This window comes from Tachysurus vachellii, chromosome 2 (genome assembly GCF_030014155.1).
Source record: "Tachysurus vachellii isolate PV-2020 chromosome 2, HZAU_Pvac_v1, whole genome shotgun sequence".
Taxonomy (NCBI): Eukaryota; Metazoa; Chordata; class Actinopteri; order Siluriformes; family Bagridae; genus Tachysurus; species Tachysurus vachellii.
Window position 1 is genome coordinate 21,923,317 of NC_083461.1, and position 27,938 is coordinate 21,951,254.

Sequence of the window (27,938 nt, forward strand, 5' to 3'; positions counted from 1 at the left end):
TTTACTTAGGAAACAGAAATAGACAGTCAAGTGAGTGGTTATGTATATTTTATATACAGTAACCATACACTTTATTAGGAACTTCTTTACACTTGCACATTCACGCAGTTATCTATTTATCCAATCACGTCATAGTAGAACAATGCATATATATGTTCATTTTCTAAACATTAACTATAGCTTACATAGTTTATTGTCTGTTAGTAAGTGCAAATGCTATAAGGCAACAGATTTTATAAATACATTTTTTTCTATCATTCCAAAAGGAAATGATAGAAAAAAATGTATTTATAAAATCTGCACAAGATGAATCTTCAAATTGTATCAATTCTTATATGTAGGCATGTGACAAATTAAAGGAAATTTCATAAAGTAAGCATAAAGTGTGGGGTATTTAGCACCACAAGCTGCCAGAGCAGCCTCAATGCTTTTTGGCACAGATGGTACTCTTGGACTGAAATAAAGAGATGGACACTATTCTCTCAAATGTTCCTTCCACTATTCTTCCACTGTTATTCTCTCAATTGGTGCTATGATAATGGCAGAAAGCACAATTAACTTTTAGCTCTTGTGATTAAAACGCTCAATGATTTATTACTTGCCACCTTATTTGAAACCATCAGGTGAGCCCTCTTGTACTGTTTACAGGGATAGAGTAATCCTGAAACAGACCACAGTGAGTCTCAGAGTTTTTTCCTTCTGCCTCTGGCTTTCTCATTAGAGAATAAAATTTGCATGTATTTTGTAAAGGTGCTATACAGATAGATTTAAATTGAGCTGTTTTATTTAAGGAGAAAGGTGATCAATCTGATTAGCTTTACATTGATTTGCACACATATCATGGAAGTAAAAAACAAATTTGAGAAGCAACTTTTTGTCCTGTTTTTAGTTAAATAATCAAAATTGCAAGCACAGGATTCTTTTTTAAACTTCTACCAGCAAATGCACTGATGTAATTACATTAGCTGCACTTTTGCTTGATGCACATGAAGGGGGCTTGGACTGAATGTGTGTTGTGATGATCTCACATTTAGTATCACTTTATTACTTTTGTTTATCCGTTCATTTGTCAGGTGTCCCTTTGTAGTTAATATTATTGAATATAATTGTATTTCTACTAAATTTTATACTCTAGAAGTAAAAAATAAATTGACCTTTAAATAAACTGTAATAAATTGTCGCCATTTTACTTTAACAACACTTCCTGTTGTATTCTCCATATACAATAAAAGTTTTATGCATTACATTTCTGTGCAGTTTACTGTGACTGAGCTGTTGCTATAGAGACAGTAATGTATTAGCGCAAGCCTTACAGCCGACTATCAATACTGCTGTTATTGAAGATTTAATCAACACATTTGGCCCAATCTAAGAAATTAGTTTGAGAATTAAACAGCTATTTCCACAAAGAAGATTTTTTTTATTGTGAACCATGAGCTAAGAGGTTATAATATCCTGAACAGATGGGAAAGGGACTTTTGGAAATATTGTTAAACCACCAGAACAACACCTTAAAGCATGTAAATTTCAAATTTTAACATAAGGCAAATAAAAAACATCCAAAACAAAACAAACATTTATGCTCATTTAAATTCAGAATTCTTACCTACTGTTCCAGACGTTATCCAGAGAGCTTCACGTCTCTAGCTCCGAGAATGTCCACTCTTCCTCTACTCTTGACACTTCTTCCATATGAATTATTCACAATCCTGTCTCACTAGCCTGTAAATAAAACTGTTTTGCTTGCTTCTCCCTTTCCCAAGACATTTGAAACAGTGCTCTGGCATTACTTAAGCTAGCTGTGTTTGCTTTAGTAACCAGGCAACTGAAAGAACCTGGTTTTATTGTTCTCAGGCTTGTTGGAGAAGATTTTAAGGGCCTGAAACTATTCTGGATTGTAGTACTAATAATATTGCTCTAGTAATAATGGCATATAGGAAACATTATTGGGTTTCTCATACTTTAGAAATTTGTAAAGTAATTAATGTACTATCAATTAATGTATTGTTTCAAAAATACTTTATCAATTTAAAACTTGAATAGAAATAACAGACTGAATATTTGGAGAAAGCATTTATTATCATCATTATGGTTATCGGATATACAGAAAATGGATGGGTAGATCCGATAACCATAATGATAATAGGTTCCCCGCAACCTAGTGTAGGTCCCAAGACACTTGGGGTACAAAGAAGGGGCTACCCTGGATGGGGTGTCAACCCATTAAGGGCAACTTTATGAACAATTTAGCCAATGATGCCAGTCAGCTTTGTCCTCTTCATCTTCATCTTCATATTAGTAGTAGTAGTAGTAGTAGTAGTAGTAATAGTAGTAGTAGTAATAGTAGTAGTAGTAGTAGTAGTAGTAGTAGTAGTAGTAGTATTTATTTGTACATTATATTGGAAGACCAAAATTATGGACAATGTGTGTGTGTGCGTGAGACAGCTTGCGTTTGTTGTACTGTAGTTGCTTGTATTTGAAACGTGATCTGAATGTCATGGGAGTCCATTTCAGTCTCAGTCCTGTTCTCAGGTTTGTTTGTCACTGTATTTAGACAATCTGGTTTTTCTTTCAGCCACTGAGGAATCCATTACAACATTTTTCTTTGTTTGTTTCGTCTCTCATCTCCTCTGATTAAAGCAACTCAGGTGAAAAACGTGAAGATGTAACCTGCACCTCAGTATGGCTCATTATGCTATAATTTCTTCCGCATAATTAAGGGTCACATTTTGGTGACATTTTTGACCATAACTGCAGAAAATATACACCATAATATACATTGTTCAGCCATTCATTCATTCATCTTCTACCGCTTATCCGAACTACCTCGGGTCATGGGGAGCCTGTGCCTATCACAGGTGTCATCGGGCATCAAGGCAGGATACACCCTGGACGGAGTGCCAACCCATCACAGGGCACAAACACACTCTCATTCACTCACGCAATCACACACTATGGACAAATTTTCAGAGATGCCAATCAACCTACCATACATGTCTTTGGACCAGGGGAGGAAACCGGAGTACCCGGAGGAAACCCCCGAGGCACGGGGAGAACATGCAAACTCCACACACAAGGTGGAGGCAGGAATCGAACCCTGACCCTGGAGGTGTGAGGCGAACGTGCTAACCACTAAGCCACCGTGCCCCCCATTGTTCAGCCATGCCATGCCATTAAAATCATCTGTCTAATAATGTAGGTCTGTCTTGTGCCATATGGTTACCATAATCCTTTAGTTTGCCTGCTTCCAACATATTAACTTTGAGAACTGATTGTTAACTTGCTGTCTAATATATCCTAAAAGGTGCCAGTGTTATGCACTTCACCTGTCAGTGGTTTTATAGTTATGGCCTTTGTTGTACGATCATTTGTAATCAAGCCACTGTATTAAGCATGTGTGTTTATAGTCTTATAGTGCTTCTGTCACAAAACAAAGTGTGTAACTAAAGTTGTAAAGACTAAACTTGTCTTTGAGACAGCTCTGGAAAGCTGGTATATACAGAGCTTCAGCTCAGTTTATTTAGTCAGCAGGAGAACGTGGATCCAGCATGCTTTGTCTTTGTAACAACCTCTCATTAAGTAATGCACAAGACAGAGTCTGACGTGCTCCACATGCAGTATAGTAGCTTAAATCAGCAACTACAGCATGTTAGCTTAAATTGAAAGAATTTATTTTTCAAATGTTTAAATCCACTGAATCAATTAATCTGTTTGATGTTCACTTATTCTAGAAGGGGATCTGTTTCTTGACTTGTTTCTTGAACATTCATTTGGTTGAATTACGACCGTCTTACTCCATTTCCGTAAATATCACAGAGACGAAGATGTAATTCTGTCTCTCATACACTGATGTCAACATAGTGGAAGTGATTGTCACAGAATGTACCATTTATTATGTAAGGAATATAGCACAACAGGATGTGCTGTTGTGGGGAAAACAATCCATAACTGAGAGATCTGAGGACAATATACTGTATGAGCATGAAGAGAATTATCCTTACAACATGTCTTAGAGTTTTTTATTTTTCTTTATTTATTCATTCATTCCTTTTCTACCGCTTATCCAAACTACCTCGGGTCACAGGGAGCCTGTGCCTATCTCAGGCGTCATCGGGCATCAAGGTAGGATACACCCTGGACGGAGGGCACCCATCGCAGGGCACACACACTCTCATTCACTCACGCAATCACACATTACGGACAATTTTCCAGAGATGCCAATCGACCTACCATGCATGTCTTTGGACCGGGGGAGGAAACCGGAGTACCCGGAGGAAACCCCCGAGGCACGGGGAGAACATGCAAACTCCACACACACAAGGTGGAGGCGGGAATCGAACCCCCAACCCTAGAGGAGTGAGGCGAACGTGCTAACCACTAAACCACCGTGCCCCCCTTTATTTATGTATTTATTTATTGAATTATTTAATTTACACATCATACTTTTTTTAACCATTTAATTCAAATTTATTTGTATAGTGCTTTTAACAGAACATAAACATAAAGCAAAAGGTTAACAAAAATTAATATAAAGATTCATATAATACAAAAATTCAAGATTAATATTAAATATATTTAAATGTATTTATCCCCAATGAGCAAGTCTGAGGTGACTCAGGAGACTGTGGCAAGGATGGCAAAGGAAGAAACCTTGAGAGTAAACAGATTCAAAGGGGAAACTTTGGCTGACACTGGAGGTATGAAAATATAGAATCTAACAAATGTTGTATTGATGAGAAGGTTGTTGTCCTCAAAGACCACATGGTGTTGGCATCTCCTCTTAGTATGTCCGAATACTTCATGAGTCCAACTGGAGCTGGTAAATCTCTAGATGCCTCGGAATCCTCACATGGTAGGCCTCATCTCAGTGAAAGTCCAAAAGCTTTATGGCACAGAAGACAATTGGAGCTGGTACAATTTCTGGTTGCATCGAGATGGGTAGAAAGAGAGAAGCAGTGGAGAGAAATTAGCGTAGCTGCTGTTCATAACATTAGCAAGCACTAGATGATAATGTGAATTTGGTCAGATGTATTAGAGCACAAGATTATAGGATGAATTATGTGTACGCCTGAGTTAAGTTTTTATTCTACATTTAAATAGGAAAGTGTGTCTGAGCCAAGAACACTATCTGGAAGACTATTCTAACAGGAGCTAAATACGAAAACGCCCTACCACCTTTATTAGACTTATATTCTGGGAACTACCAGAAGTCCTGAGTTTTGTGATCTCAGAAAGCGTGAAGGATTGTAACGTGTTAGAAGACTAGTTAGATACATGGGAGACAAACCATTAAGAGTCTTGTACATAAGTAGCAGCAGTTTGTAATCAATTCTAAACTTAAAAGGTAGCCAGTGTAAAAATTATAAAATTGGGGTTATATGATCATATTTTCTTGTCCTGGTTAGAATTCTGGCAGCTGAATTTTGGAGCCCATTTATTAAAGATGCAGGACAACCACCTAGTAATGCATTACAATAGTCCAGTCTAGAGGTCATGAATGCATGAAATGGCTTCTCAGCATCAGAGAAAGTTAGTATGTTTCTTAGATTGGCAATATTTCTAAGGTGTATTTTAAAAGAGAAGTTGCTGTCTAATATAACACCCAGGTCTTTCACTGTTGAGCTAGTAGTTACAGTACATCCCGCTAAATAAAAGTTGAAGTGTGCGTTTTCTGTGTACTTTTTTTTGATCGATAAGTAGTATTTCTGTCTTATCAGAGTTTAACAACAGAAAATTACTGGTCATTCAATCTTTTATTTGCCTTTAATGCACTCTAATGCACTTTAATGCACTCACTTTAATAGTTGACAAATAAATTATGTCCCCACCAATGACAAATAAATTATGTCCCCACCAATGACAAATAAACTATGTCCCCACCAATGACAAAATCAAACTTACGCCATTGATCAAAACAAACAGGTAACGCTCAGAATGACTGCTAAAGCAAATCGAGACTTCGCACTGAGGTCAAGTTCAAGTTCGTATTTATACACGCCGGCTGATAGGAAACAGGTGGTGCAGCAATTAGACTTCGTGATGGGTGCTGGGATGTGTAGTCCGGAAACGGTTAATATTCCGGAGACGCTTCTCTCCGTTGCTGGTCGGGAAGTGAGGCAGGTGCGCTGATCGTGACAGGTGCAGGTGTTTTGACTTTAACCTTCTTTAATTGGGTGGGGCAACAGTGTCTAAGGTGCTAGTGAAGATAGTGCCTATGCTGTTATCTCATCTAGATCGTTTGTGTTTAAGGGTATAGTTTTATTTAATGCTGTGGAACATCGGTAAATCTCTCTGTTTATTTAAATAGAAATACTACATAAATATAACTGTATTCAAGATATTGATATCATTTGTTGTATTTGTAAATTTGGCAATGAATCAAACATGTCCATTTGTGTTTTTCATATTTTATTTAAGAAAAAACAATAAAAATAAGAAACAATACATATCTAAGGTAACACAATTATCTAAACACAAATTGCACATCTCCTCTTCTTCTTTAATAAAGCTTTTGCACTATGATTATGTAAGTGTAATGCTGGAAAAGAAGAAATGGATGTTCTGCTTGTGTGAGCTGAGGATGGCCTTGTTGAGCTGAATTCACAGATGGAACTTATTAGCGGTGCACACAGTGCTCTCCTATTACACTCACTGTGGTTTGGAGGAGTGTCTGAGTTTTCACAGTTAAAAAACTTTCCCAGAGAAGGATTTCTTGCAATCTAAGTACGGAAGGAGTTAATCATCAGCATCCCATAATTCTGTGCAACATGAGGGATTTCATGTTGCTTTCTGCTTATTTGGAAGGTGAAGCATTTTACAGAGTAGAGTCCAACAGTCATAAAATACACTTAATTAAAAAATAAATAAATGAAACATAGAAAAACATGCAGACAAGTTCAGTTAAGCTGCTTGGGAATAGTGCAATTTATCTAACTCCCTCTGTCAATCTTTATGGTTTTCAATACTATTTACTCTTTACAATGGATAGACATTTATGCAAAAGAAATTATCCTTGTCAAAAAGATCATAAAAGATTTCTTTAAGAAACTTTGAAGTACAGGATCCTAATTTGAATTTCTATCATATTTAGAGAAAACAACTTTTAGGTCAAGGACATTAAACCCTGTAGATATATCTACTTCTGCAGAATTTTTAATGGGTTCTATTAATGAAGAATACATTTAAGATGTTTACAGAATAGTATATATTAGTAATAGCATAGAATACTCTAACTTATAAAAGGAAATACTGTTATTTAAAATAAAATATTTCAGTATAAAAAAAATTCTCTGTAATTTAATGTAACAACATTTTTTCCAATAAAATACAGGTATAGTTTCAATAATATTCTTAAAATCAAATATCTTAAAGACCAACTGAAATTATATTTTATTTTTTGACAAGGGTACTTATTTATGTTCTGTTTTATTGTGTGATTTTTTTTTTAAATAATGCTGTGCAATAGGCCAAATCTTTTCTACTCACACTCACCACACTCATCAAGTTGTATTACAATACTATTATACGCTCAGAAAAGAAGGGTACTAAAGAATAGCCTTCCATTGTGCTGGGGTCGTGTCTACAGCTTTGTTGATTATTATTATTTCAGTCAGTATTTTGATCATTAGTTTAACATGCACTAAAGAGATAAACATAATGTAGCATACAGTGATTAAAGCACACTTGATTTTTCAGTATTTTGCTCATGTCTGGTTCTCCAGCTCTAACTAACAATCAAGGTCTACCATGGATCACTAATTTGTGCATGATATTTAAACTTGGCAGGCAGATGAAAGTGGATCCTCTGATAACAGGAGTAGTTACAGGGGAGGCGATGGTTAAAAATGCCTGTTTATACAGCTATGAGATGTGTCATACAAAACACAGAATGTTCTTTAGCACTATCTGTGTCAGTCTGCACAGGGTCTTGTATGGCAGTCTATATGCCAAGGGTTTTTCCAATAAAACACAATACATACAAATAATTAAATAAAGTCAATGTTGTTACATATCTGGTAGCAAAATTTTACTAGACATTGTCAATAATATTGAGCATTATAAATAATCAATAAAAAAAGTTAAATGATTTCATTACACCATTTGGTCTTCAAAAAGGATTTGGGCATACACAGTTCCTGTCTTGGAAGTTTTAGCATCTGGAAGAGGTTTAACCAGTTCAAGTTCTGCATAAGTTAAACTCTCCTCTGTAATCTTTGGCTGTAAAGTCAGAGAGATTGTGATGTAATCAACAGTCCAATAACTGCAGTATAACCCATGCATATTCATTATATAGAATTCAACAACAGTGTTTTATTCTTCTACCAGAACTATTTGATAACAATTGCATTACTTTATTACTTAAAAAATGGCAATTGCGTTTTGGTCAGTTATATTTCTTCAGTTATTCAGACTTTTTCCTTTCTCTTGTAGTTAATATGGTGGCTAGTTGCCATGGCAACTGAGAAATCTTCGCCAACAACACATAATAAAATCAATACTATTACAAAAACAATCAATGACTTAATAACACCACATGAAGCCGCATTACTGTTACCATTTTCCAAAGTTGCTTATTTTCCAACAGGATGGATCTGTCATTCCACATATACTAGATTTACCAACAATTACAGCTTTAATTTATTAATAAATGTCACATCATACTTTTAAATATGTACATTTATAGTTAGAACAACCTCCTTTCTGAGACCCATGGTGCTGTGGTGGAAAGCCTACTGAATGTTTTGCAGAACAAACAATGGAGAATCTTCCATAGAAGTGTCTATGTAGAAAGCTTGATTATATTATTTTATATTAGAATTAATAAGATTTTCTTTAACTTTGCTTCAGCCTGTTTCTTATTATATTGCTTAGGTTACAATTTAGTAGTGCAGTGATTTTAGATTAATATACTGATTATTAAGCTAAAGATTTATTTGGTTTTTTAAAATAGTTTTCTTATAAAGGTAATCCATTGCTAGTAAAAAGAAGATGAGGTTTAGCCAGATATACTGTAGCTTCACATGACTTACCAGAATTATCTTTCGTGTCTGAGGTTTTAAAAGTTTTGGCTTTCTCAGTCTGTCAGCAATGGGTGCTAGGAAATAAAATAGTGGGGATTTTATGAGTTATGAGCTAAATTAGATATATTTAAGCATTTGAGCAGTAAACTTAGAAAGAGAGAGAAGTGCCACTTTTACCTTTAGCTGGGATTTCTGGTGGATCCTCCACCTGTTGTACTTTTCTCTTTGTCTTGTAGTTCTTTTGCTTCTTGGGAAGAGCCGGAGAGAGGCTAACTACACTTGTGACTGTTTCTCCAGAGCTGAGCAAAAACAAGAATTATATTAATGATAATGGCTTGCAATCTTCCACTAACAGGGTTTATTTTCTATTAAAGACTTACCTGTTTTGGGGACTTTTCACCAAATGGTAACTTTCTGAACAAACAGAAAAAATCCATCAAAAGTTAAAGAAGTTAAAATAACAGCGTGGAAGCAGTATGTGTATGAAACATTATGAAAATTTGTCTTTTTAATTTTTACTCTATATTGACATCTGAATCACCACATGGCACAGTGGCATTAGTTGTGGATCAATACAAGACCAGCTTGTAAACTTGTTTCCACTGCTTCCAATAAAACATTGACAAGGCTTTACTTCTTGTCCTGCAAGATTCATGAAATTGGTATGGCACACACCTTTTGAATATAACAATGATTTAAATACAAATGGAAATAGAAACTGATAAATAATTACCAACTTATCTGTTTAGACAGGAATAAAAAGTTTATTGTTTATTTTCTTAAACATGCTATCTTATCTGAAACATAGACTGTACTTTGCCACAAAATTAGATCTGGCCAATATGAGCTACATTCTCCAGATAATTGTTTTACTGTATTTTACAGGCAAGAGTTTACAGTGCCCGTGACCCGAGGTAGTTCGGATAAGCGGTAGAAAATGAGTGAGTGAGTGAGTGAGTTTACAGTGAACAACTGTAAAGTGTATTTACAGTAAAGTACAGTTATTTGCAGTAAATGTATCAGCAATCCTGGTTCTACAGTAAAAACAACATACAATTGTGCACTCACACTGTTCAGTTTTTGCCCACAGTACAAATGAATTTGCATTTATTGTGTACAATAAAGGCTGGTCTACAAAATAACATGCTTAAAAACCGCCTCCAACAACATCTATATGAAAATCATAGAATAATTACAGATTTCATCTAGGACATATATGACATTCAGTAGGATAAATTGCTAGATAACAAAAAGTTCTGTCTATAATATAAAGAGACCACTCCAGTTTACTGCTAAGCTGTGTAAGGTTCTGTATATCTTACAAATGACATATGTGTAAAAGTTGATTCCACAAGTCTGGCTGCCTAATTGTAGCTTGTATCTGTATTATTACTGTAGTGTAGCTGTTAACATTAAGAAAAAAATTAGCAGCGTTGGTTTGAAAACATAGAGTGTACAGGGGTAATTACTGTAGCATAGAACATATGTTATCTAAAGGATCTAATAATTACAGTGTTTAATCATAGTGTTGACAAAGTAACAAGGAAACATATGGTGAACTTCTTATAGTGACATAGATTGGAATATGTGAAGCTACATTAGCCAACAAATTAGGCCTGATGATTTACAAGGTTTCTGTAAGTAGGAAGTTGTTTTTCACTGTAGCTCATGTTACTGAAAAAACTGAAATTTTCCTAAACTTTTGCTCCTTAAAAAATTGTATACCAAGATTTACCAGTTAAATTTACAAATTAACTTCAGGGAACTCATCCTATAATAAAGAAAACAACCAAAAACACAAGTACAGTGTGGTGTACTTCATGGCCAAATCTTCTTGCTTTCATATACAGGCAATAAAAACACAATAGGTTTCATGCCCAATAGTATTGAAAAAGACCACATTTTCATGTTAATTGAATGTGATGTGGCATGTGATGTGATGTGGTTTTGATAGACAAGTGCTCCATTAATATGGTATACACGATATACTTAATTATTATTATTATTATTATTATTATTATTATTATTATTATTATTATTAGTAGTAGTAGTAGTAGTAGTAGTACCAGTAGTAGTGGTGGGTGTGGTGTAAGCAGTAGTAGTACTAGTAGTAGTAGTGGTGGTTGTGGCATTAGTTGTAGAGTAGAGTGGAGTAGTGTAGCGTAGAGTAGAGCAGAGTAGAGCAGACCAGTGCAGAGCAGAGTAGAGTAGAGTAGAGTAGAGAGTACTTTAGTAATCCTCAAGGGGTTACTAATAAATTTGGTAATTAGTAGTAGTCTAGTCAATGTTGTAGAGGTAAAGAAGTAAATAAAGAATTGTGACCACTGTGGAATGGTTTTCAGGCAGGTATAGGACAAGCTTTAGCTAAAGTTAATGCAAAAGTACAGTTTCTATATGGTTTCTTTTAAGTCATATTCTAACTATAAAGCTAGAAAAGACACTACCCTAAAGCCTAAAACTTCCCACTGCAGAAAAACCTTGTCATATCATCTCACCTCATATTCAAACACACTGACATCTGAAGTAAAGTTAAACAGCTTGTACAGTACCTTTTAAGTGCCTCTTCTTTTGCAGATACTGGCAGCCTACAGCCATGGTAAACATAAACATGCACAAGAGCCCCACACAACATATCAGCACCGCACACAGATACACATCTGAAACATACACAAAACATGAACTCGAACATGATCCATGGCTCCAGATTCAATCAAATGACCACACAAGTTTCTCATAATCATATCATTTAAACGAAAGTATTAGCTCCGGAAAGAATGGGTGAATGGGTGAAGTTTAATTTCTCTGGTTTCAAAAGAAGAGAAGCTTTTCCTTCCCCTTCCATGGATGATACATTATTTAGAGCTCTGTTTTATTTTTATCTAGGTTTAAATGGGTAAGAATAAATCTGTGGCTTACCTTCAAACAGGCTCCAAAGCCCGCCCTTGGCATTGGTGGACACTGTAGAAAGAACAAGGGGAAGTGCACAATCATCACTGCAGCTCTATAGGCCTGGTAATTGCACAGTGCTCAGGGTTAAATAAAGTTAATTAGAGGCTGTCGTGTGTGGGATGACAGCATGAAGTCTATCACTTTCTATGGATGCACTCATTCTTGGCTAAGCAGGTTAAGCTAAGATTTGCTAGAAAGCTGAATATGAAGAGGAGGACTTTCAGCTTCTCAGCATGACAGTAACATATTCAAATCAACAATAACTTCAGCACAAAAAAAGAAAAAAGGTTTGCTAATATAATGTAATATAATTTACTAATATAATGTAGAAATATACTTCTACTACTACTACTATTACTACTACTACAACTACTACTACTAATAATAATAATAATATGAATGTGTCAGTGTAATGAGGCGTCGTAAGGCTAATGATCCATTTGCAGCTTTTTTATTAATCGCATATTATTTATTTTTATTAAACACAACAATGTAGAGCAGGCAGAAATCGTAAATGGGAAAACAGGCAAAAAGGTCAGGACAGGCAGCAAACAATCGAGAAACCAAAGACAGAAACAGAATCAAAACCAGAACAGAAAACAAACAAGGAAACGCTCAGACTGACTGCTAATGCAAATCGAGACTTCGCACCGGGGTCAAGTTCAAGTGCACTTAAGTAGCGTGGGAAATAGGCTACAGCTGGCGGCGTAATTAGCCCGGTTCGGGTATTGTGGGAACTGCAGTCCAGAAGTGGCTAGTACTCCTGAGATGCTTCTCCAGCCGTGACAGTCAGGTTCATGATGGCATTGCACAGACTTTTTCTTAAATGCAATTCGTAAATAAGTATTATGTAAATCAATACATTGTTATGCAGTGTTTAATCACATTATCACATAATAATTGTTACATAATATTAACTATTATGTTGGTTATCATTGTAATTATTAGTATAGTTAATAATTTTCTGATTTCTAAATCTTGTATTAGCTAATGTTTTAAATGTTTTTTTTATTAATTCTTAAAAAACATGGTAATACAGAAAATAATGAGCTATTTACTAAATTATATATTATTGTTACTATATCATAACCGCTTTCAATTTTACATTAATGCTTTACAGACTTAGTTCACTGTTTAGTCATTAGTCTTGCTGTATCTTTTAAAATAACTTATTTTCAAGCATGAAATTGGATTGGTGGCAGAATATTTATTATTAAACCCACAAGTTATATTCAATTATATATTCATTTATTTCATGTGATATTTTTTACTTAGATGCACAAAAGATTTATTAATGAATTCAGAAATAGTTATTTAGAAGAAATTAATCGTCTCTAAAAATGATTTAATAAACAAAGTACATGTCACTATTTGTGGCCTGCTTAATAATGCACTTATTTTGGGCTCTAATTTATGTATGACAGAACTGGAAAATGAATAGAGACACTTTCTCTTCAGTCACACAGCACATAGTTGGACAAGAAAACCCAGATACAGAATGGATTACCACAGCATTCATTCGGTATGAAGATTAGGGAAAAAATGAGAAGATGCCAGAAGTTGCTCTGTAAGACACAGTAATGCAGCTGCAACAGTTTTTTTTTACATTTTGGAATCATGCTGCATTCAAATGAAGGTTGTAATTTCTGACCTCCAACTAGGAAAAGCCAAAGAAAACAACTTATTATTCCTACTTGGGAATTTGTGGTGGTCTCCTCAATGTTGAGTTCAGCAAATCAACATGCCTTCTCACAGCATCAGCAGTTAACAGTAGAAGTTATTAAAATGAGCTATGCTGAAAATACTAGCATTTGCTCTACATCAATCAACATAGACATATTACCAATATACATCGCTCATCAAAGTTAAACAAATAAGGAAACATTTATGTTTTTGCCCACTTTGTGATGTCAGAAAGATATATTGTGAAAATGATATGAAAACTGAGGTACCACAACTGAGGTAATTTGAATGCAACATAAATCTGAATCATAAATATTTTAAGTGATGACTGTCATAATTTCAGAATGTATGAACTATTCAACCAAAACCTATAGCCGGAGTCGGCAATGAACGGCTCTTGAGCCTCATGCAGCTCTTCCATCCCTGTAGCTTTGAAAAAAATGTTGGGATTAAATAAAGCCTATTTTTTATTTTGTTTTATTTTCAATTGAATACCTCTTACTTTCCAGATCAATGTGACCTTGGTACATTTACAAACACAAAATAAAGTGTTTTTATATTTTGTCAACAAAATATGCGTCACATAATGATTTTAAAACAAAGTAGAAACCTCTGAAGAAAAAAAGTTTAATGCTTCATGAACATATTCATTTGCCTTCACTGCTGACAATGCTGGTTTGCTTGATATGTGGGAAGAAATTAGCAAACAACAAAAATAAACTAATGTAGAAAGACATTTCCAGAAATACACAGCATTTGCTGAAAGGTACAAAGCTGGTGCAATTTCGTGTTTGGTATTTAGAAAAACTGGATATAAAACTTTACATGCTGTGCTATCTTCAAATGGTTTTTGTGGCTCTGAGTGAATTTTATGCAAATCCCCTTTTATGTGTCTAAGGGGAAAAATGGCTCTTTTGGTGTTGAAGTTTGCAAACCCCTGACCTATAGCAAGACACAACTAAAATGGACACTAATTTTAATAAAACCTCTGGAAAGATTTGATTTTAGGAAATTCATTCATTCATTCATTTTCTACCGCTTATCCGAACTACCTCGGGTCATGGGGAGCCTGTGCCTATCTCAGGCGTCATCGGGCATCAAGGCAGGATACACCCTGGACGGAGTGCCAACCCATCGCAGGGCACACACACTCTCATTCACTCACGCATTCACACACTACGGACAATTTTCCAGAGATGCCAATCAACCTACCATGCATGTCTTTGGACCGGGGGAGGAAACCGGAGTACCCGGAGGAAACCCCCGAGGCACGGGGAGAACATGCAAACTCCACACACACAAGGTGGAGGCGGGAATCGAACCCCCAACCCTGGAGGTGTGAGGCGAACGTGCTAACCACTAAGCCACCGTGCCCCCCACGGGATTTTAGGAAATCATTGTGCTAATTAGCAGCCTAATACCAGCTATCAGCTAACTCCTTGTGTGTAAGAGTGATGGTTTTATTCTGTAATTTGCATTTCTGTCTATTAGCCCCACAGATGTGTATTATCAGATACCAATCAACAAAAGTTTATATTTCACATTTACATTTATATTTACAGCATTTGGCAGATGCCCTTATCCAGAGCGACGTACATAAGTGCTTAAATCTCTAACATCACAGTGACTAAGCTGTCCGGACCTCTAGGGGAAGTTCGTTCCACCACCTTGGTGCCAGAACAGAGAAGAGTCTTGTAGTATACTTGCCTCCTACCCTGAGAGATGGTGGAACCAGTCGAGCAGTGTTGGTAGATCGGAGGGTGTGGGGTGCAGGGCGAGAAGTGATGAGGGCTTTGAGGTAAGAGGGAGCTGGTCCATTTTTTCGCTTTGTAGGCTAGCATCAGTGTTTTGAATCTGATGCGTGCAGCTACCGGAAGCCAGTGGAGGGATCGCAGCAGTGGGGTGGTATGCGAGAACTTTGGCAGGTTGAAAACAAGCCGTGCAGCTGCATTTTGGATCATTTGCAGAGGACGAATTGCGTTCATAGTTAGACCTGCCAGCAGTGCGTTGCAGTAATCCAGTCTAGAAATGACAAGAGACTGAACAAGTACCTGAGCAGCCTGTGAGGACAAAAATGGCCGAATCCTTCTAATGTTGAATAGAAGAAACCAACATGAGCGAGTCACATTAGCAACATGAAAGGAAAAGGACAGTTGATTGTCCATGGTTACCCCAAGGTTGTGAGCTGTGGCTGAAGGGGAGATCAGATCGTTGTGCAAGGATATAGCAAGGTCATGACCTGGGGAAGAATCACCTGGGATGAACAGCAGTTCAGTTTTGCTAGGATTGAGCTTTAACTGATGAGCAGTCATCCATGATGAAATTTCTGCTAGACATGCAGAGATCCGATCAGAAGCTGTGGTATCTGAGGGTGTGAAAGAGAAGATAAGTTGTGTATCATCAGCATAGCAGTGGTAAGAGTACCCATGTGAGGAAATAACTTCACCAAGAGAGTGAGTATACAGGGAGAAAAGAAGAGGACCAAGTACTGAGCCCTGTGGGACACAAGTGGAGAGTCTGCATGGAGCAGATGTCACTCCCCTCCATGTTACCTGATATGAGCGTCCTTCTATAGGTAGGAAGCGAACCATTCCCAAGCTGATCCGCAAATCCCAAGACTCCTGAGGGTGGATAAGAGAGTCTTGTGGTTGACCGTATCAAACGCTGCTGAAAGGTCAAGGAGGATAAGGACGGATGACAGTTTGGCTGATCTAGCAGCATGTAGTTTCTCAGAGACATCCAAAAGGGCTGTCTCTGTTGAATGTCTCTATTTTAGCTATCTAGCTAATGAAACTGCTGCTCAATCATGCAATCACAGTCAGAGCTAAATTGATGATGAAAAGCAGTTAATTAAAAAAATGCTTTTTTCAAAAGCTAAGCAGTTGTAGCTATACAGTATATTTATACTCAGTAAAAGTACCATGTCACAGTGCACAGAAGTGTTTTTATTGTTCACCAATACTGTCATCAGAATGTGAACTTAAAAAATCTTGAATCAACAACTTTAATATGTGCAAAAAATTACTCTAGTCATTCTAAAGTGTATTTTGTCCCTAATGTTGTTTTCTTTGCTTTGTCTAGCTGGTGGATGTATACACCATTTATCTACAAACTAAATCGGTTGTGTATTTTAGCTGGCAAAATTCTGACTGTTTCATTATTTTTGTTTTCCATCACATCAAGTTTTTAAGTTTAATCAAAAATGCAGCTCTCAAATTTAGTTCTATTCTTCCACAAACCCCATCACTACAGTGTGTTGTTATCCGACCCGCAAATGCTCTTCGTGTATTTGCTTGCACAACCAAAAATGTAGATCTCAAAAATAGACGTTGTTTAGATCCTTCAGCCTTCAATGGATCTAGGTTAACTTCCTGACTTCTTGTCTTTCACAGAATGCCATCCTTATGTTGTTATCCTGCCCACAAATGTTGTTGGGTTTTTCCTCCACTCTCTCTGCTACTGTGCATTTAAATCATGACCACATCCTCTACACCACAGCAAACTCTCCTATATAAAAACACAAAGGCTCCTTACAAAACCTTAGTGGTTTCCTGTCAATCCTTTCAGGGTCAGATCGTTTTCATGTGACTGTTTATTTACAAGTAACTGACCTGGCTTTTGGAAAAGGTCATGTGATGTACCATATTTGCTGTTGGTTCAGTATGCTTAAAGATTTATAATTTCAGCTAAATTACATAAACAAAGAGGTTTTCCAAATTGTCACATGTTGCTAGGGCTGCCACCTTCAATACAGAAAAATAAGGGACGCCTGCCGCAGCGGGCGCCACACCCCTCGGGGTCACGATGACCACAGTCCCGATGGCGTGCCAGTGGTGGTATATAATAACTTAAAACATGTATTCATAAAAATATTAAGATTGATACCAATGGACATTATAATAAGATATCTGCTATTGAAATCAGTGTGAACAGATGCACTCAGTCTCTCACTATCACAACTTAAGTGGTCATATTGAATACACAGCTATGACAATAATAAATATACGCCAAAAATAAGCTTTTGGAGGAACTTGTGAGATGTGAACCATATTTTATTAACTTATTAAATTAACAGATCCATAACTTAGTAATTATAACTTGCAAACTTGCAAAAGATCTTCCATGAACTTCATGAACATAACATCAGTGGATGTATATCAGTGTATCAGTGAATATCAGCGGACTAGAAGTAGTAGTGTGCAGTATTGGAGCATGTCAGGCCTACTTTCTTTTATAAGTGTACTTCTTGTCACTCCGTGCAGCACGGAGAAGCTGTTTGTCTTTCAAACAGCTACAGTAAAAATCTGAACAGGACTGCTCAAAGTTAAAAGTGATCAAGAGCTCACTCCTAATGAGCTCCACAGAGCACCTGTTCCTGCTGTCACTCCATTTGTTGGCCATTCTAGAAAAGATCCTTTCCACATAACCAGTGGATGCTGGGATGCTTAAGATGTGGCTGATTATGGACAGCATGTTAGGCAGGTTAGCTACTTGAAAGAGAGCCACCCACCTGGCAGCCACATCTTTGGACTTCCATTCATCCTCTGCACTCTGAGCCCCTTCAGAATGCTATTTGCTGTGGTGCATTCATCATAAAGTTCATCCATGCTGTCTTTTTGGATGAGGTTCAGCTTCATATGGATTTTCTGTCACTCTGACTGTCAAAAGAACCGGCGAGGCGGCGTCCCGCCCTCCTCTGACTCTGATTGGCCGTGATTCACGGCCCGTAACCCTAAAACAAACCAATCAAACCAACGATGGCAACGAGTATTACCCAATCAGGGGCAGAATAAGACGCGTCTCCACACAATGCGGGTGGGGTGATTTGCATGGGATGCTGTATAATGTGGACCTATGTAAAATACGGGACAAATAAGGCAGCGTCATTTTGCCTGTAAATACGGGACGATTCCGTATTTCATGGGACGGGTGGCAACCCTACATGTTGCTCACTATCCTGTATGTGATGTAATGCAGCCTGATTTGAATTGATTCTGAATAATCAGAATAAATCATTTAAGATTACTGTTAGTTGGCTGGATGGTTGATATGTTACATTCATTCCCCCTTTCTTGCTTTACATTTACATTTACATTTAATGTAATTGTATTTGGCAGACGCCCTTATCCAGAGCGACGTACATACAGTAAGTGCTTAAATCTCTAGCATTGAATACATTAATGCTGGCTCACTAAGTTACATAGATAAGATACCATGAGTTTAAAACCTTTGTTCATAGTTACAATGAAAAAGTGTCAAAGGTTTTTTTTTTTTTTTTTTAAATGCAAAAGATAAGGAAAGAAGTGCTAGTTGAAGTGTTTCCTGAATAAGTAGGTCTTCAACCGCCGCTTGAAATTAGCTAGTGACTCAGCTGTCCGGACCTGTAGGGGAAGTTCATTCCACCACCTTGGTGCCAGTACAGAGAAGAGTCTTGTAGTATACTTGCCTCTTACTCTGAGAGATGGTGGAACCAGTCGAGCAGTGCTGGTAGATCGGAGGGTGCGGGGTGCAGTGCGCGGAGTGATGAGAGCTTGCTCTTTTTCTTATACACATCTACATCAATCAGGCTTATTTTGTCATCTGTTGTTTTTCCCTGAAGTTTTGTAATTAAAACTCTAACTCGACTCAGAAACCTAAGCCTAACCAGATAGGCAAAACACAGATAAATTACTTCTATAGATGGACCCAATGCTTAATGGCTCATTGTCATTGCTGTTTTGATGAGACATAATGAGCTACATTGGTGTGAAAAAGTGTTGGCCCCCTTCCTATTTTTTTTATTTTTTTGCACATTTGTCACACTTTAATGTTTCAGATCATCAAACAAATTTAAATATTAGTAAAGATAACACAAGTAAACACAACATGCACTTTTTAAATGAAGTTTTTTATTATTAAAGAAAAACAAAATCCAAACCTACATGGCTCTGTGTGAAAAAGTACTTGCCCCCTAAACCTAATAAGTGGTTGGGCCACCCTTAGCAGCAAGAACTGCAATTAAGCGTTTGCGATAACTTGCAGTGAGTCTGTTACAGCGCTGTGGAAGAATTTTGGTCCACTCATCTTTGCAGAATTGTTGTCCACATTTGAGGGTTTTCGAGTATGAACTGCCTTTTTAAGGTCATGCCACAGCATCTCTATTGGATTCAGGTCAGGACTTTGATTAGGCCACTCCAAAGTCTTCATTTTGTTTTTTTTTTCAGCAATTCAGAGGTGGACTTGCTGGTGTTAATGGATCATTGTTCTGCTTCAGAACCCATGTTCACTTCAGCTTGAGGTCACGAACAGATGGCCGCACATTGTTCTTCAGCATTTCTTGGTAGACAGCAGAATTCTTGGTTCCATTTATTACAGCAAGTCTTCCAGATCCTGAAGCAGCAAAACAGCCCCAGACCATCACACTACCACCACCATATTTTACTGTTGGTATGATGTTCTTTTTCTGAAATGCAGTGTTACTTATACACCAGATGTAATGGGACACACACCCTGCAAAAAGTAAAATCTTTGTCTCATCAGTCAGAGTATTTTCCAAAAGTATTGGGGATCATCAAGATGTTTTCTGGCAAATCTGAGATGAGCCTTTTCAATTATTTTTGCTCGGCAGCGTTTTTCATCTTGAAATATGCCATGCAGGCCATTTTGCCCAGTCTCTTTCTTATGGTGGAGTCATGAACACTGACCTTAAGTGAGGCAAGTGAGGCCTGCAGTTCTTTGGATGTTGTTGTGGGGTCTTTTGTGACATCTTGGATGAGTCATTGCTGTGCTCTTGGGGTAATTTTGTTCGGCTGGCCACTCCTGGGAAGGTTCACCACTGTTCCATGTTCTAGCCATTTGTGGATAATGGTTCTCACTGTGGTTCACTGGAGTCCCAAAGCTTTAGAAATAGCTTTATAAACTTAAAGCACTCATACACACGGGGCCATGCGGGTTTGGATTTTGTTTTCCCTTAATAATAAAAAACTTCATTTAAAAACTGCATGTTGTGTTTACTTGTGTTATCTTTGACTAATATTTCATTTTATTTGATGATATGAAACATTAAAGTGTGACAAACAAAAAAATGAAAAATCGTGACGGGGCCAACACTTTATCACACCACTGTATATTGAGTTAGTTTAACTTAGGCTAATACTATAGGATAATATTCCAGTTGGTAAAAAAACAAGTCTATCTATCTGTCTGGCTGTCTGTCTGGCTGTCAGAATTTAGCAGTAAATATCTATTTCTCACTGCAAGTTATAGTTTTCTTGGAAGCAGATCAAGATGCCCTTGTTTACATGCTCTCTTGCCAGTTATGTTGTCCTAAAGAACCACATCAAGGGGAAACACACACAAAGGTTCATTTCAAATAGACAAAACAATGTATAGGGAAAAGCAGTATAACTTTCTGTGCTAGTGGCTCAAAGCTTGAACATTCATGAGCAAGGCCCTGAGCTCAGCTACAGTATGTACGTAAATAATGCAAAAATGTGTCTTCATGGTCTCACCTTTAAGTTCTGTAGCTGCTGTGGAGTTGGCAGATGATTTCCATCTCTCCCTATGCTTCTTAAACTCATGCACCCTGCAGCTGTACAGGCCTATGTCATCTCTGGTAATGTTGATGATCAAGAGGTTGTAGATCTTGCCCTGCTTCACAACTATTAACTTAATCTTGGGTTTGGGGAAGCTCTTGGTGTAGTTTCCATAGAATTTTGCCCTTCTCATATTGACTTTGGCAAGGAGCTGCTCGTCTCCTCCAGACACAGGATGGAAAATCCAGCGTAGCACAAGAGCAGTGTCTGATTTGTGCCACTGGTTCACTTTACATGAAAGTGTGACGTTCTCACCCTCAACTGCCACCCAGAATGGAGATGGTGTGACCGTGGCATTAATGGCTGTGCAATCATCTAGAGATACAGAAAAGTTTAGTTAAGTTAGGTAATAGCTTAGTTAAGGAAAAGGTGTTTCAAAGCTGTTGGATATTAAAATTAATTTTTCCCCACTAAGTATATAACCATAATTACTGAATAATAAAAATGAATAAATATAAAAATAGGGCTCTTGCCTGCTTTTTCCTTGAAATCCACCATTGCAGAAACATTTCTACTTAGTGAACACAAATTATAGACCATATGGAAGGTTTTTTGGACCTCAGACACATATAATCCTTGTGATTAAATAGTAACATTTTCAGTGTAGTGTTATGTATTGTGAATCAGCTCAGACATCTGGCTTTGCTATTTCACAAATATTCCACAGACAGTAAGCACATTTTTTAGAAGCACATTCAAAAATAAACACAGAAGGCTTAAAGAGGACCTAATGCTATATATAGTATCACATATTATGGTTACATACATAACTTGCCTACTTTATTTCTTTCTTACTTACTTACTTACTTACTTATTTACTTACTTACTTACATACAAGACTTTTGCTGAAGCACGAGAGTTACATTGTGGTAAATACAGTATTCTGGTAAGGGAGGAGTCACAAACCACAACAAAGTCAACAGCAACTGCCCTTTCTATCTTTCTGTGCTTTGCTTGCATTTTTGCAGGGTTTTAATAAGTCAGTATGTTTTGCATTTTAAAATTTTAACTGTTTTAACATGAATTTCAGTGAAATTTAAGTTTCTTTATTTTGATACTTTCTAGCAGAACCATACAACAAAACTAAAAAAGGTTTAGTTAATTCAATAAAGACTCATTGAAGAACACATGCTGGTTTAATGATACTCTAGCTAAGATAAGGTAATTTCACATCATAACAGAATTTTCTTACCTATGAAGAAAACACTAGTCAGGAAAACTGTTAACCCTGCACAGATCTTCATTCTCCAGTCTGACTGGCTCCATAAAAAAGATTTGGTGTCGCCACAGAAGGGCACTCATCCAGTCTCTTTTTGTTTCTCCTCTTTTCCATTGTGAAACATGAGTCAGGGCATGTTCTGTTTCTACTCCCTCACTCCTCCTCCTATTACTCAAATGCAGGCACACACAGTCTCTCTCTCTCTCTCTCTCTCTCTCTCTCTCTCACACACACACACACACACACACACACACACACACACACACACACACACACACACACAGAATGCCCTCAGTAGACCATAATTTCTTAAATTGGCACAGGATTTTAGTTAAAGACTACCATATTTTTAGTTTTGGAGACTTGTACAGAAACAGGGTTGAAACTTGGTTCAGCTTTGCAACCATTACAAATTGTACTTTACAGAATATATTGGAGTTACTTTCAGCTCTTGCAGGCTTATAATATCAGGAGAATCAGACTGAATCTGCCAGAATCTGTCACACACTTCTTGTCCAGGTGGCTGAAATTACATTCTGTGATTCCAAGGCTGCAGTCCCATTTAATGCTTGTAATTCTTAAAAATCGAGTTGTTTTTTTTTCCAATCTAACCATTATAACAAGTTCTTGACCGACCTCAGATAAAAATCCCATTTTACAAGGGTTATTTGCTGACAGGAGCAACATCAGGGCTACAAGAGTTTTTGCTAATAGCATGAGGACATTCAAATAATTTGCTAAAAAGATTCTTATTAATTTACCTTTAGTTTGTAATTTATTTAACATGGGTGTTATGAAAGGCATTGTATGTGGCATTATCAGTCAAAATCTCAACATTTTTTCACTTTTCACATCTTGTTCAGGAAATTCAGATGATGCATGTTGGATCTGTTACTCATGATGGTAGCAGCAGAATGAACTACGAAGTCTAAGAAACATTCTGTCTGCAAATTTGAATTTACAGAGAAAATGCATCCAATCTAATTGGGAGGAACTTCAACATGCAGTAAGACAATGAACCACAACACATTGCAAATACATCAAATGATCCAAAACTAACTGCCAAAACAACTTGATTAAAATGAATTAATCTTAAATACTTTGCAATTCCAAAATGGAGGCAATGTTTATAAACTGATTTGCCTAGGATCTGCATTTTAGAGTGTATATTGCCTTCTTCTGGATAATGTATGATATAACAGTAAATCCTTAATGTTGTGAACTGTCCTTTTGGGAATGTCCTGTTGTCAGCTTCCGAAACATTAAATGGTAAAACAAATGCTATCTTTTTTTTTTTTTTAATGAGATGTGATTAATGATGTGACTGATTTTCTTTCACAGCTTGCTTTCTAACTCTCAGAACATTATTCCAATGGTTTTGACATCCTATATGATAGGAACTGTATGGAAATGATTTTAATGTATTCAAAAATAAAAGATCGAAAGGTGTGCTTAAAGTTTCATTAAAGTTGAATGCAGTAACTGTGTGTGTGTGTGTGTGTGTGTGTGTGTGTGTGTGTGTGTGTGTGTGTGTGTGTGTGTTGTAAAGGCTTAACTGAACCTAATTTTTTAAGCTTAATCTCTAGGTGATGTAAATGAGCACAAAAAAGAATAATAAAATCAAAAATCACAATGACATTTAGGAGATCTCATATTGAATAGTTAATGGATTACACTAAATAAAATATACTAATAAATGTTCTACAGGTTTAATGAATAAGACAATAGCATTGAATACATTACAAACATTACATAGCATAAAATTCTGTTTCTGAAGCCAGAGCTTTCCCTTCTGTGAACAGGTTTGGCTTCATTGGTCAGGTTCTGCTTTCAACCTCAACACTTATAAAAAGAAATATATATTATATGTATACATAGGCTACATGTAAATAGTTTAAGTTATAGTAATAATCTTTCTAATAACATACAGAAACAATGAAACAATAGAATAAGTGAAGAACTCTTTACCGCATACATGCTCTCATTGAATCCTCTAAAAAACAAGGAATATTAATATTAGTTTGGAGAATTAATAGTATGTTAGAGGGAAAATATGCACTTGATTGTGTGTAATAAACGTACCTGACTGTTCATTGTCCAGCAAGTGTCTTTTGATCATGTACACCTTTATTGCGATGAAGCAGACTGATAGAAATATACCAACACCAATTCCTATTCCTGCATATTTCATTTCTAAGGCTCAGTGGAAAATGAAGAGAGGTAAGTGACTTTTTTAAACATAAGGACATAATTGAATGCATTGTAGCATCAGAAATGCATGTTTTGTTATAGCAGTGGAATAAACATCAGAGTTCTGAAGTTGTTTCACACCTGTTTCCTGTACAGGGGACGGGTCATCTCCTCTAACGTGCATGAAGAGTATGTCTAAAAGACAGATATTCTCATAGTTACATTACATTACTCTCTTTTAACGTGTTTATTTGTGAATGTCATGCTCAAGTTAAAAAACTGTGTGTGTGTGTGTGTGTGTGTGCGTGTGTGTGTGTGTGTGTGTGTGTGTGTGTGAGACTGACAAAAACAGGAAGCTTTATGTTATGTAAGGTGGAACAGATAAGATAAGATCGCTACTTTTGCTAAGATGTTCTACTACTTAACACACTTTCATTACTTTCCTTTTAGTATTTATTATATTGTCTGTTCTGTTTGGTCTATTCAACCTATTGACACCAGGTTAACATTTTTTTTCTACAAACATTATTAATGATGAATTTCATTCATCAATTTCATTGAGTAAGCACTTTATCCTGGCCAGGGTGGGTTGGGAGGCTTAGGGAGGATTGCAGGGATCCATACTGTACATACACACAGTCATTCACACCTAGTGGCAATTTGTAGCCAATCCACCTTTTTTTTGAGAAGAGTTTGGTAATCATGAGAACCTACCTGAAATGCACAAAGACACCTGGCAAACCTTAAGAACTAAACCACCATTGCCCTGAACAATACAGGTGTAATGCTTCATGCGCATTTTCTTTACAGTGGTTATCTGAAAGTCATGACTATCAAGCATATGATTCGCCACCAATGCTATTGTGTAGCTAATTTTTTAATTTCCAGCTTATTTTTGAGTCATTAAACATTTTTTTCCCATTATGGACCTAGCAGTTAATTGTATAACATCTGGCTTTATTATTCAGTCCTTATAGCATGTTATGAAAGTTGTTAGCCTGTTATGAAAGTTGTGTAAGTGTGAGACATTGTAAAGTGTTTAGAGTTTTTAGATTGCTCATTTACTGTTGATATGCAGTGATGTTTGACTAATTTAATATTTATGCTGTTTTTATAATTGGATATTAAGGCTCATAACAATGTGCCTTGTGCCATTATGTTCATGCCGTATATGCCAAATAACCATTTTTAAGCATGGATGCAGATGTATTGTGTACAGATGTATGAAAAAATAATTCAGATTAAAGGCATATGTTAAAAATCTGCATATTCAACTTAGATCCAGGTGTTTATATCAAATAACTTGAAATAAAACTGGTTAATTCTGAGATGCTGTACAGTGTATTGGCTTTGTTGTACAGATGCTGTACAGTGTTTAAATGGTCATTTGATTGAGCTGGCAATTAACAAAAAATAATTATCATATTACTGAACACACAAATACACTTCTTTGGGTTTTCATATTACAGCAATACATATATACAAATTTCACATCACCTTTAGAGCTGAAGTTTCAGATATATTATTTCAATAAAAATACAGAAATGCAATTTCTGTGTCTGTTCAGGTGCAAAGCCAGATGCAACTCAGATGGAATTACTAAATTTGAACACTTGAAGTACCCATTAATCATTTGCATTGTATGATGTACTTATTAAATATGTCATCACTTTATACAATACATTTATACAAAAAAAACAGAAGCTTAATTGTTTAATCGCATACTACACTAAACAGACACGGAATAAGAAGATAAGAATCACTTACCAACAACAAAAACAAATGTAATGACAAAGGAATGTCTTTGAGGTTCAAGCATATTTGAAAGCGTTTTAAAAAAAAGCCTTTTTTATGTGTGCTTTCTTGAGATATGAAGCCATTTCCTGTTCATGCACTATAGTAGTTATCAGATAAACGGAAGAGATATAAATTCACTGACGGTGTGACTTTAGCATTTGACCCAGTTATCTGAACAAGGTAAGCATGCTGTGCAACATGTGACTACACAGCACAATCTTTTTTTATGAAGAAACATTATTTATAAAGTTTATGTATGTTTCTTTTATTAAATCACTCTATAAAAGATACCTATTTTGCAAAATCCACTTTTAGATGAAAAAGTGAATTTGTGAGGGGAAAAGGCCAAACCGAAAGCCCCTGCCATAAGACACACTCATACTCTCAGGAGATAAATTAGTGATAAGACATATGTTAGAAGTTAATTACTTCACACAGATACACAGGCAGATTAAAATAAATTGAATCCCACATTCAATTTTACAAAATCCGCTTTAAGAAAAATAAATAAATAAATAAATAATCATTTTACCTTGTTTAGCTCATTCCTCTTTGTTTTCTTTGTAAAATCATATCCTGAGCAGCCGGTGTAGCAGCGTTCTGTGTGGATATCAGGTCTTAGTTAGAGCCAGAAAATCGGAGGACTAGTGGAAGGCTAAAACCAAGATAAAATCAAACTCACAAACACCTGTGCTGATCATCATCCCAGCTTAAGTATTAGCCCATGGTGTTGATACAGATCTGAGTGCAGGGATAATCTTCTTGTCTCAAAACAGAACACTCATCTTTAGGAACACAACACCACCAATTGTCATATTAAATTAGATTTATATAAGTTACTGGAAGTGTTATTACAATTGTAATTAGTTTTATTTACCCAATAGCACTATAAATCAGTGAGAACATTCATTCATTCATTCATTCATCTTCTACCGCTTATCCGAACTACCTCGGGTCACGGGGAGCCTGTGCCTATCTCAGGCGTCATTGGGCATCAAGGCAGGATACACCCTGGACGGAGTGCCAACCCATCGCAGGGCACACACACACTCTCATTCACACACTAAGGACAATTTTCCAGAGATGCCAATCAACCTACCATGCATGTTTTTGGACCGGGGGAGGAAACCGGAGTACCCGGAGGAAACCCCCGAGGCACGGGGAGAACATGCAAACTCCACACACACAAGGTGGAGGCGGGAATCGAACCCCGACCCTAGAGGTGTGAGGCGAACGTGCTAACCACTAAGCCACCGTGCCCCCTATCAGTGAGAACAGAAATACTGTAAAAGAAAAACATATTTAGGATATGAAATGTCAATTATAGGGGGGCACGGTGGCTTAGTGGTTAACACGTTCGCCTCAAACCTCCAGTGTCGGGGTTCAATTCCCGCCTCCACCTTGTGTGTGTGGAGTTTGCATGTTCTCTAAATTGTCCCTAGTGTGTGTGTGTGTGTGTGTGTGTGTGTGTGCCCTGCGATGGGTTGGCACTCCATCCAGGGTGTA

General features: G+C 36.7%; 2 protein-coding genes across 6 annotated transcripts; both read right to left on the minus strand.

The window, feature by feature from the left end:
* Nucleotides 1-6,391: 6,391 nt before the first annotated feature.
* On the minus strand, nucleotides 6,392-23,988 carry vstm4b (V-set and transmembrane domain containing 4b). Of its 3 annotated transcripts, XM_060863826.1 has the most exons (9): nucleotides 22,419-23,988; nucleotides 21,700-21,737; nucleotides 21,143-21,541; nucleotides 11,937-11,978; nucleotides 11,570-11,677; nucleotides 9,401-9,434; nucleotides 9,198-9,319; nucleotides 9,030-9,094; nucleotides 6,392-8,217 (listed from the first exon to the last, which is right to left on the minus strand). In XM_060863826.1, the coding sequence occupies exons 2-9, from the start codon at nucleotides 21,722-21,724 to the stop codon at nucleotides 8,092-8,094; spliced, it is 921 nt and encodes a 306-aa protein (XP_060719809.1). In that variant the 5' UTR covers nucleotides 21,725-21,737; nucleotides 22,419-23,988; the 3' UTR covers nucleotides 6,392-8,091. The 3 variants fall into 3 exon arrangements, with proteins under 3 accessions (XP_060719809.1, XP_060719810.1, XP_060719808.1); XM_060863827.1 differs by lacking the exon at nucleotides 21,700-21,737 and having other exon boundaries at nucleotides 11,570-11,605; XM_060863825.1 differs by lacking the exon at nucleotides 21,700-21,737.
* A 152-nt stretch (nucleotides 23,989-24,140) lies between these two features.
* LOC132841494 (transmembrane protein 273-like) lies at nucleotides 24,141-26,599 on the minus strand. 3 transcript variants are annotated; one of them, XM_060863829.1, is made up of 5 exons: nucleotides 26,403-26,599; nucleotides 24,777-24,830; nucleotides 24,528-24,644; nucleotides 24,414-24,438; nucleotides 24,141-24,287 (listed from the first exon to the last, which is right to left on the minus strand). In XM_060863829.1, exons 1-5 carry the CDS (start codon nucleotides 26,452-26,454, stop codon nucleotides 24,263-24,265), a joined length of 273 nt encoding a protein of 90 aa, XP_060719812.1. In that variant the 5' UTR covers nucleotides 26,455-26,599; the 3' UTR covers nucleotides 24,141-24,262. The 3 variants fall into 3 exon arrangements, with proteins under 3 accessions (XP_060719812.1, XP_060719811.1, XP_060719813.1); XM_060863828.1 differs by having other exon boundaries at nucleotides 24,141-24,290; nucleotides 26,403-26,598; XM_060863830.1 differs by having other exon boundaries at nucleotides 24,141-24,290; nucleotides 24,528-24,638; nucleotides 26,403-26,584.
* Between the last annotated feature and the right edge of the window lie 1,339 nt (nucleotides 26,600-27,938).

What these genes read in the sequence shown, in the direction of transcription:
- vstm4b (XM_060863825.1), bottom strand. Translation starts at nt 22,470, where the DNA reads ATGAAGATCTGTGCAGGGTTAACAGTTTTCCTGACTAGTGTTTTCTTC. An exon ending in GTGAAAAGTCCCCAAAACAG is followed by an intron (nt 9,320 to 9,400) that starts GTAAGTCTTTAA and finishes GTTTTTGCTCAG; the next exon opens with CTCTGGAGAAACAGTCACAA. An exon ending in ACCAGAAATCCCAGCTAAAG is followed by an intron (nt 9,095 to 9,197) that starts GTAAAAGTGGCA and finishes TTTATTTCCTAG; the next exon opens with CACCCATTGCTGACAGACTG.
- LOC132841494 (XM_060863828.1), bottom strand. Translation starts at nt 26,454, where the DNA reads ATGCTTGAACCTCAAAGACATTCCTTTGTCATTACATTTGTTTTTGTT. An exon ending in TACATTTGTTTTTGTTGTTG is followed by an intron (nt 24,831 to 26,402) that starts GTAAGTGATTCT and finishes TCTGTCTTTTAG; the next exon opens with ACATACTCTTCATGCACGTT. An exon ending in GCTGGACAATGAACAGTCAG is followed by an intron (nt 24,439 to 24,527) that starts GTACGTTTATTA and finishes CTTGTTTTTTAG; the next exon opens with AGGATTCAATGAGAGCATGT.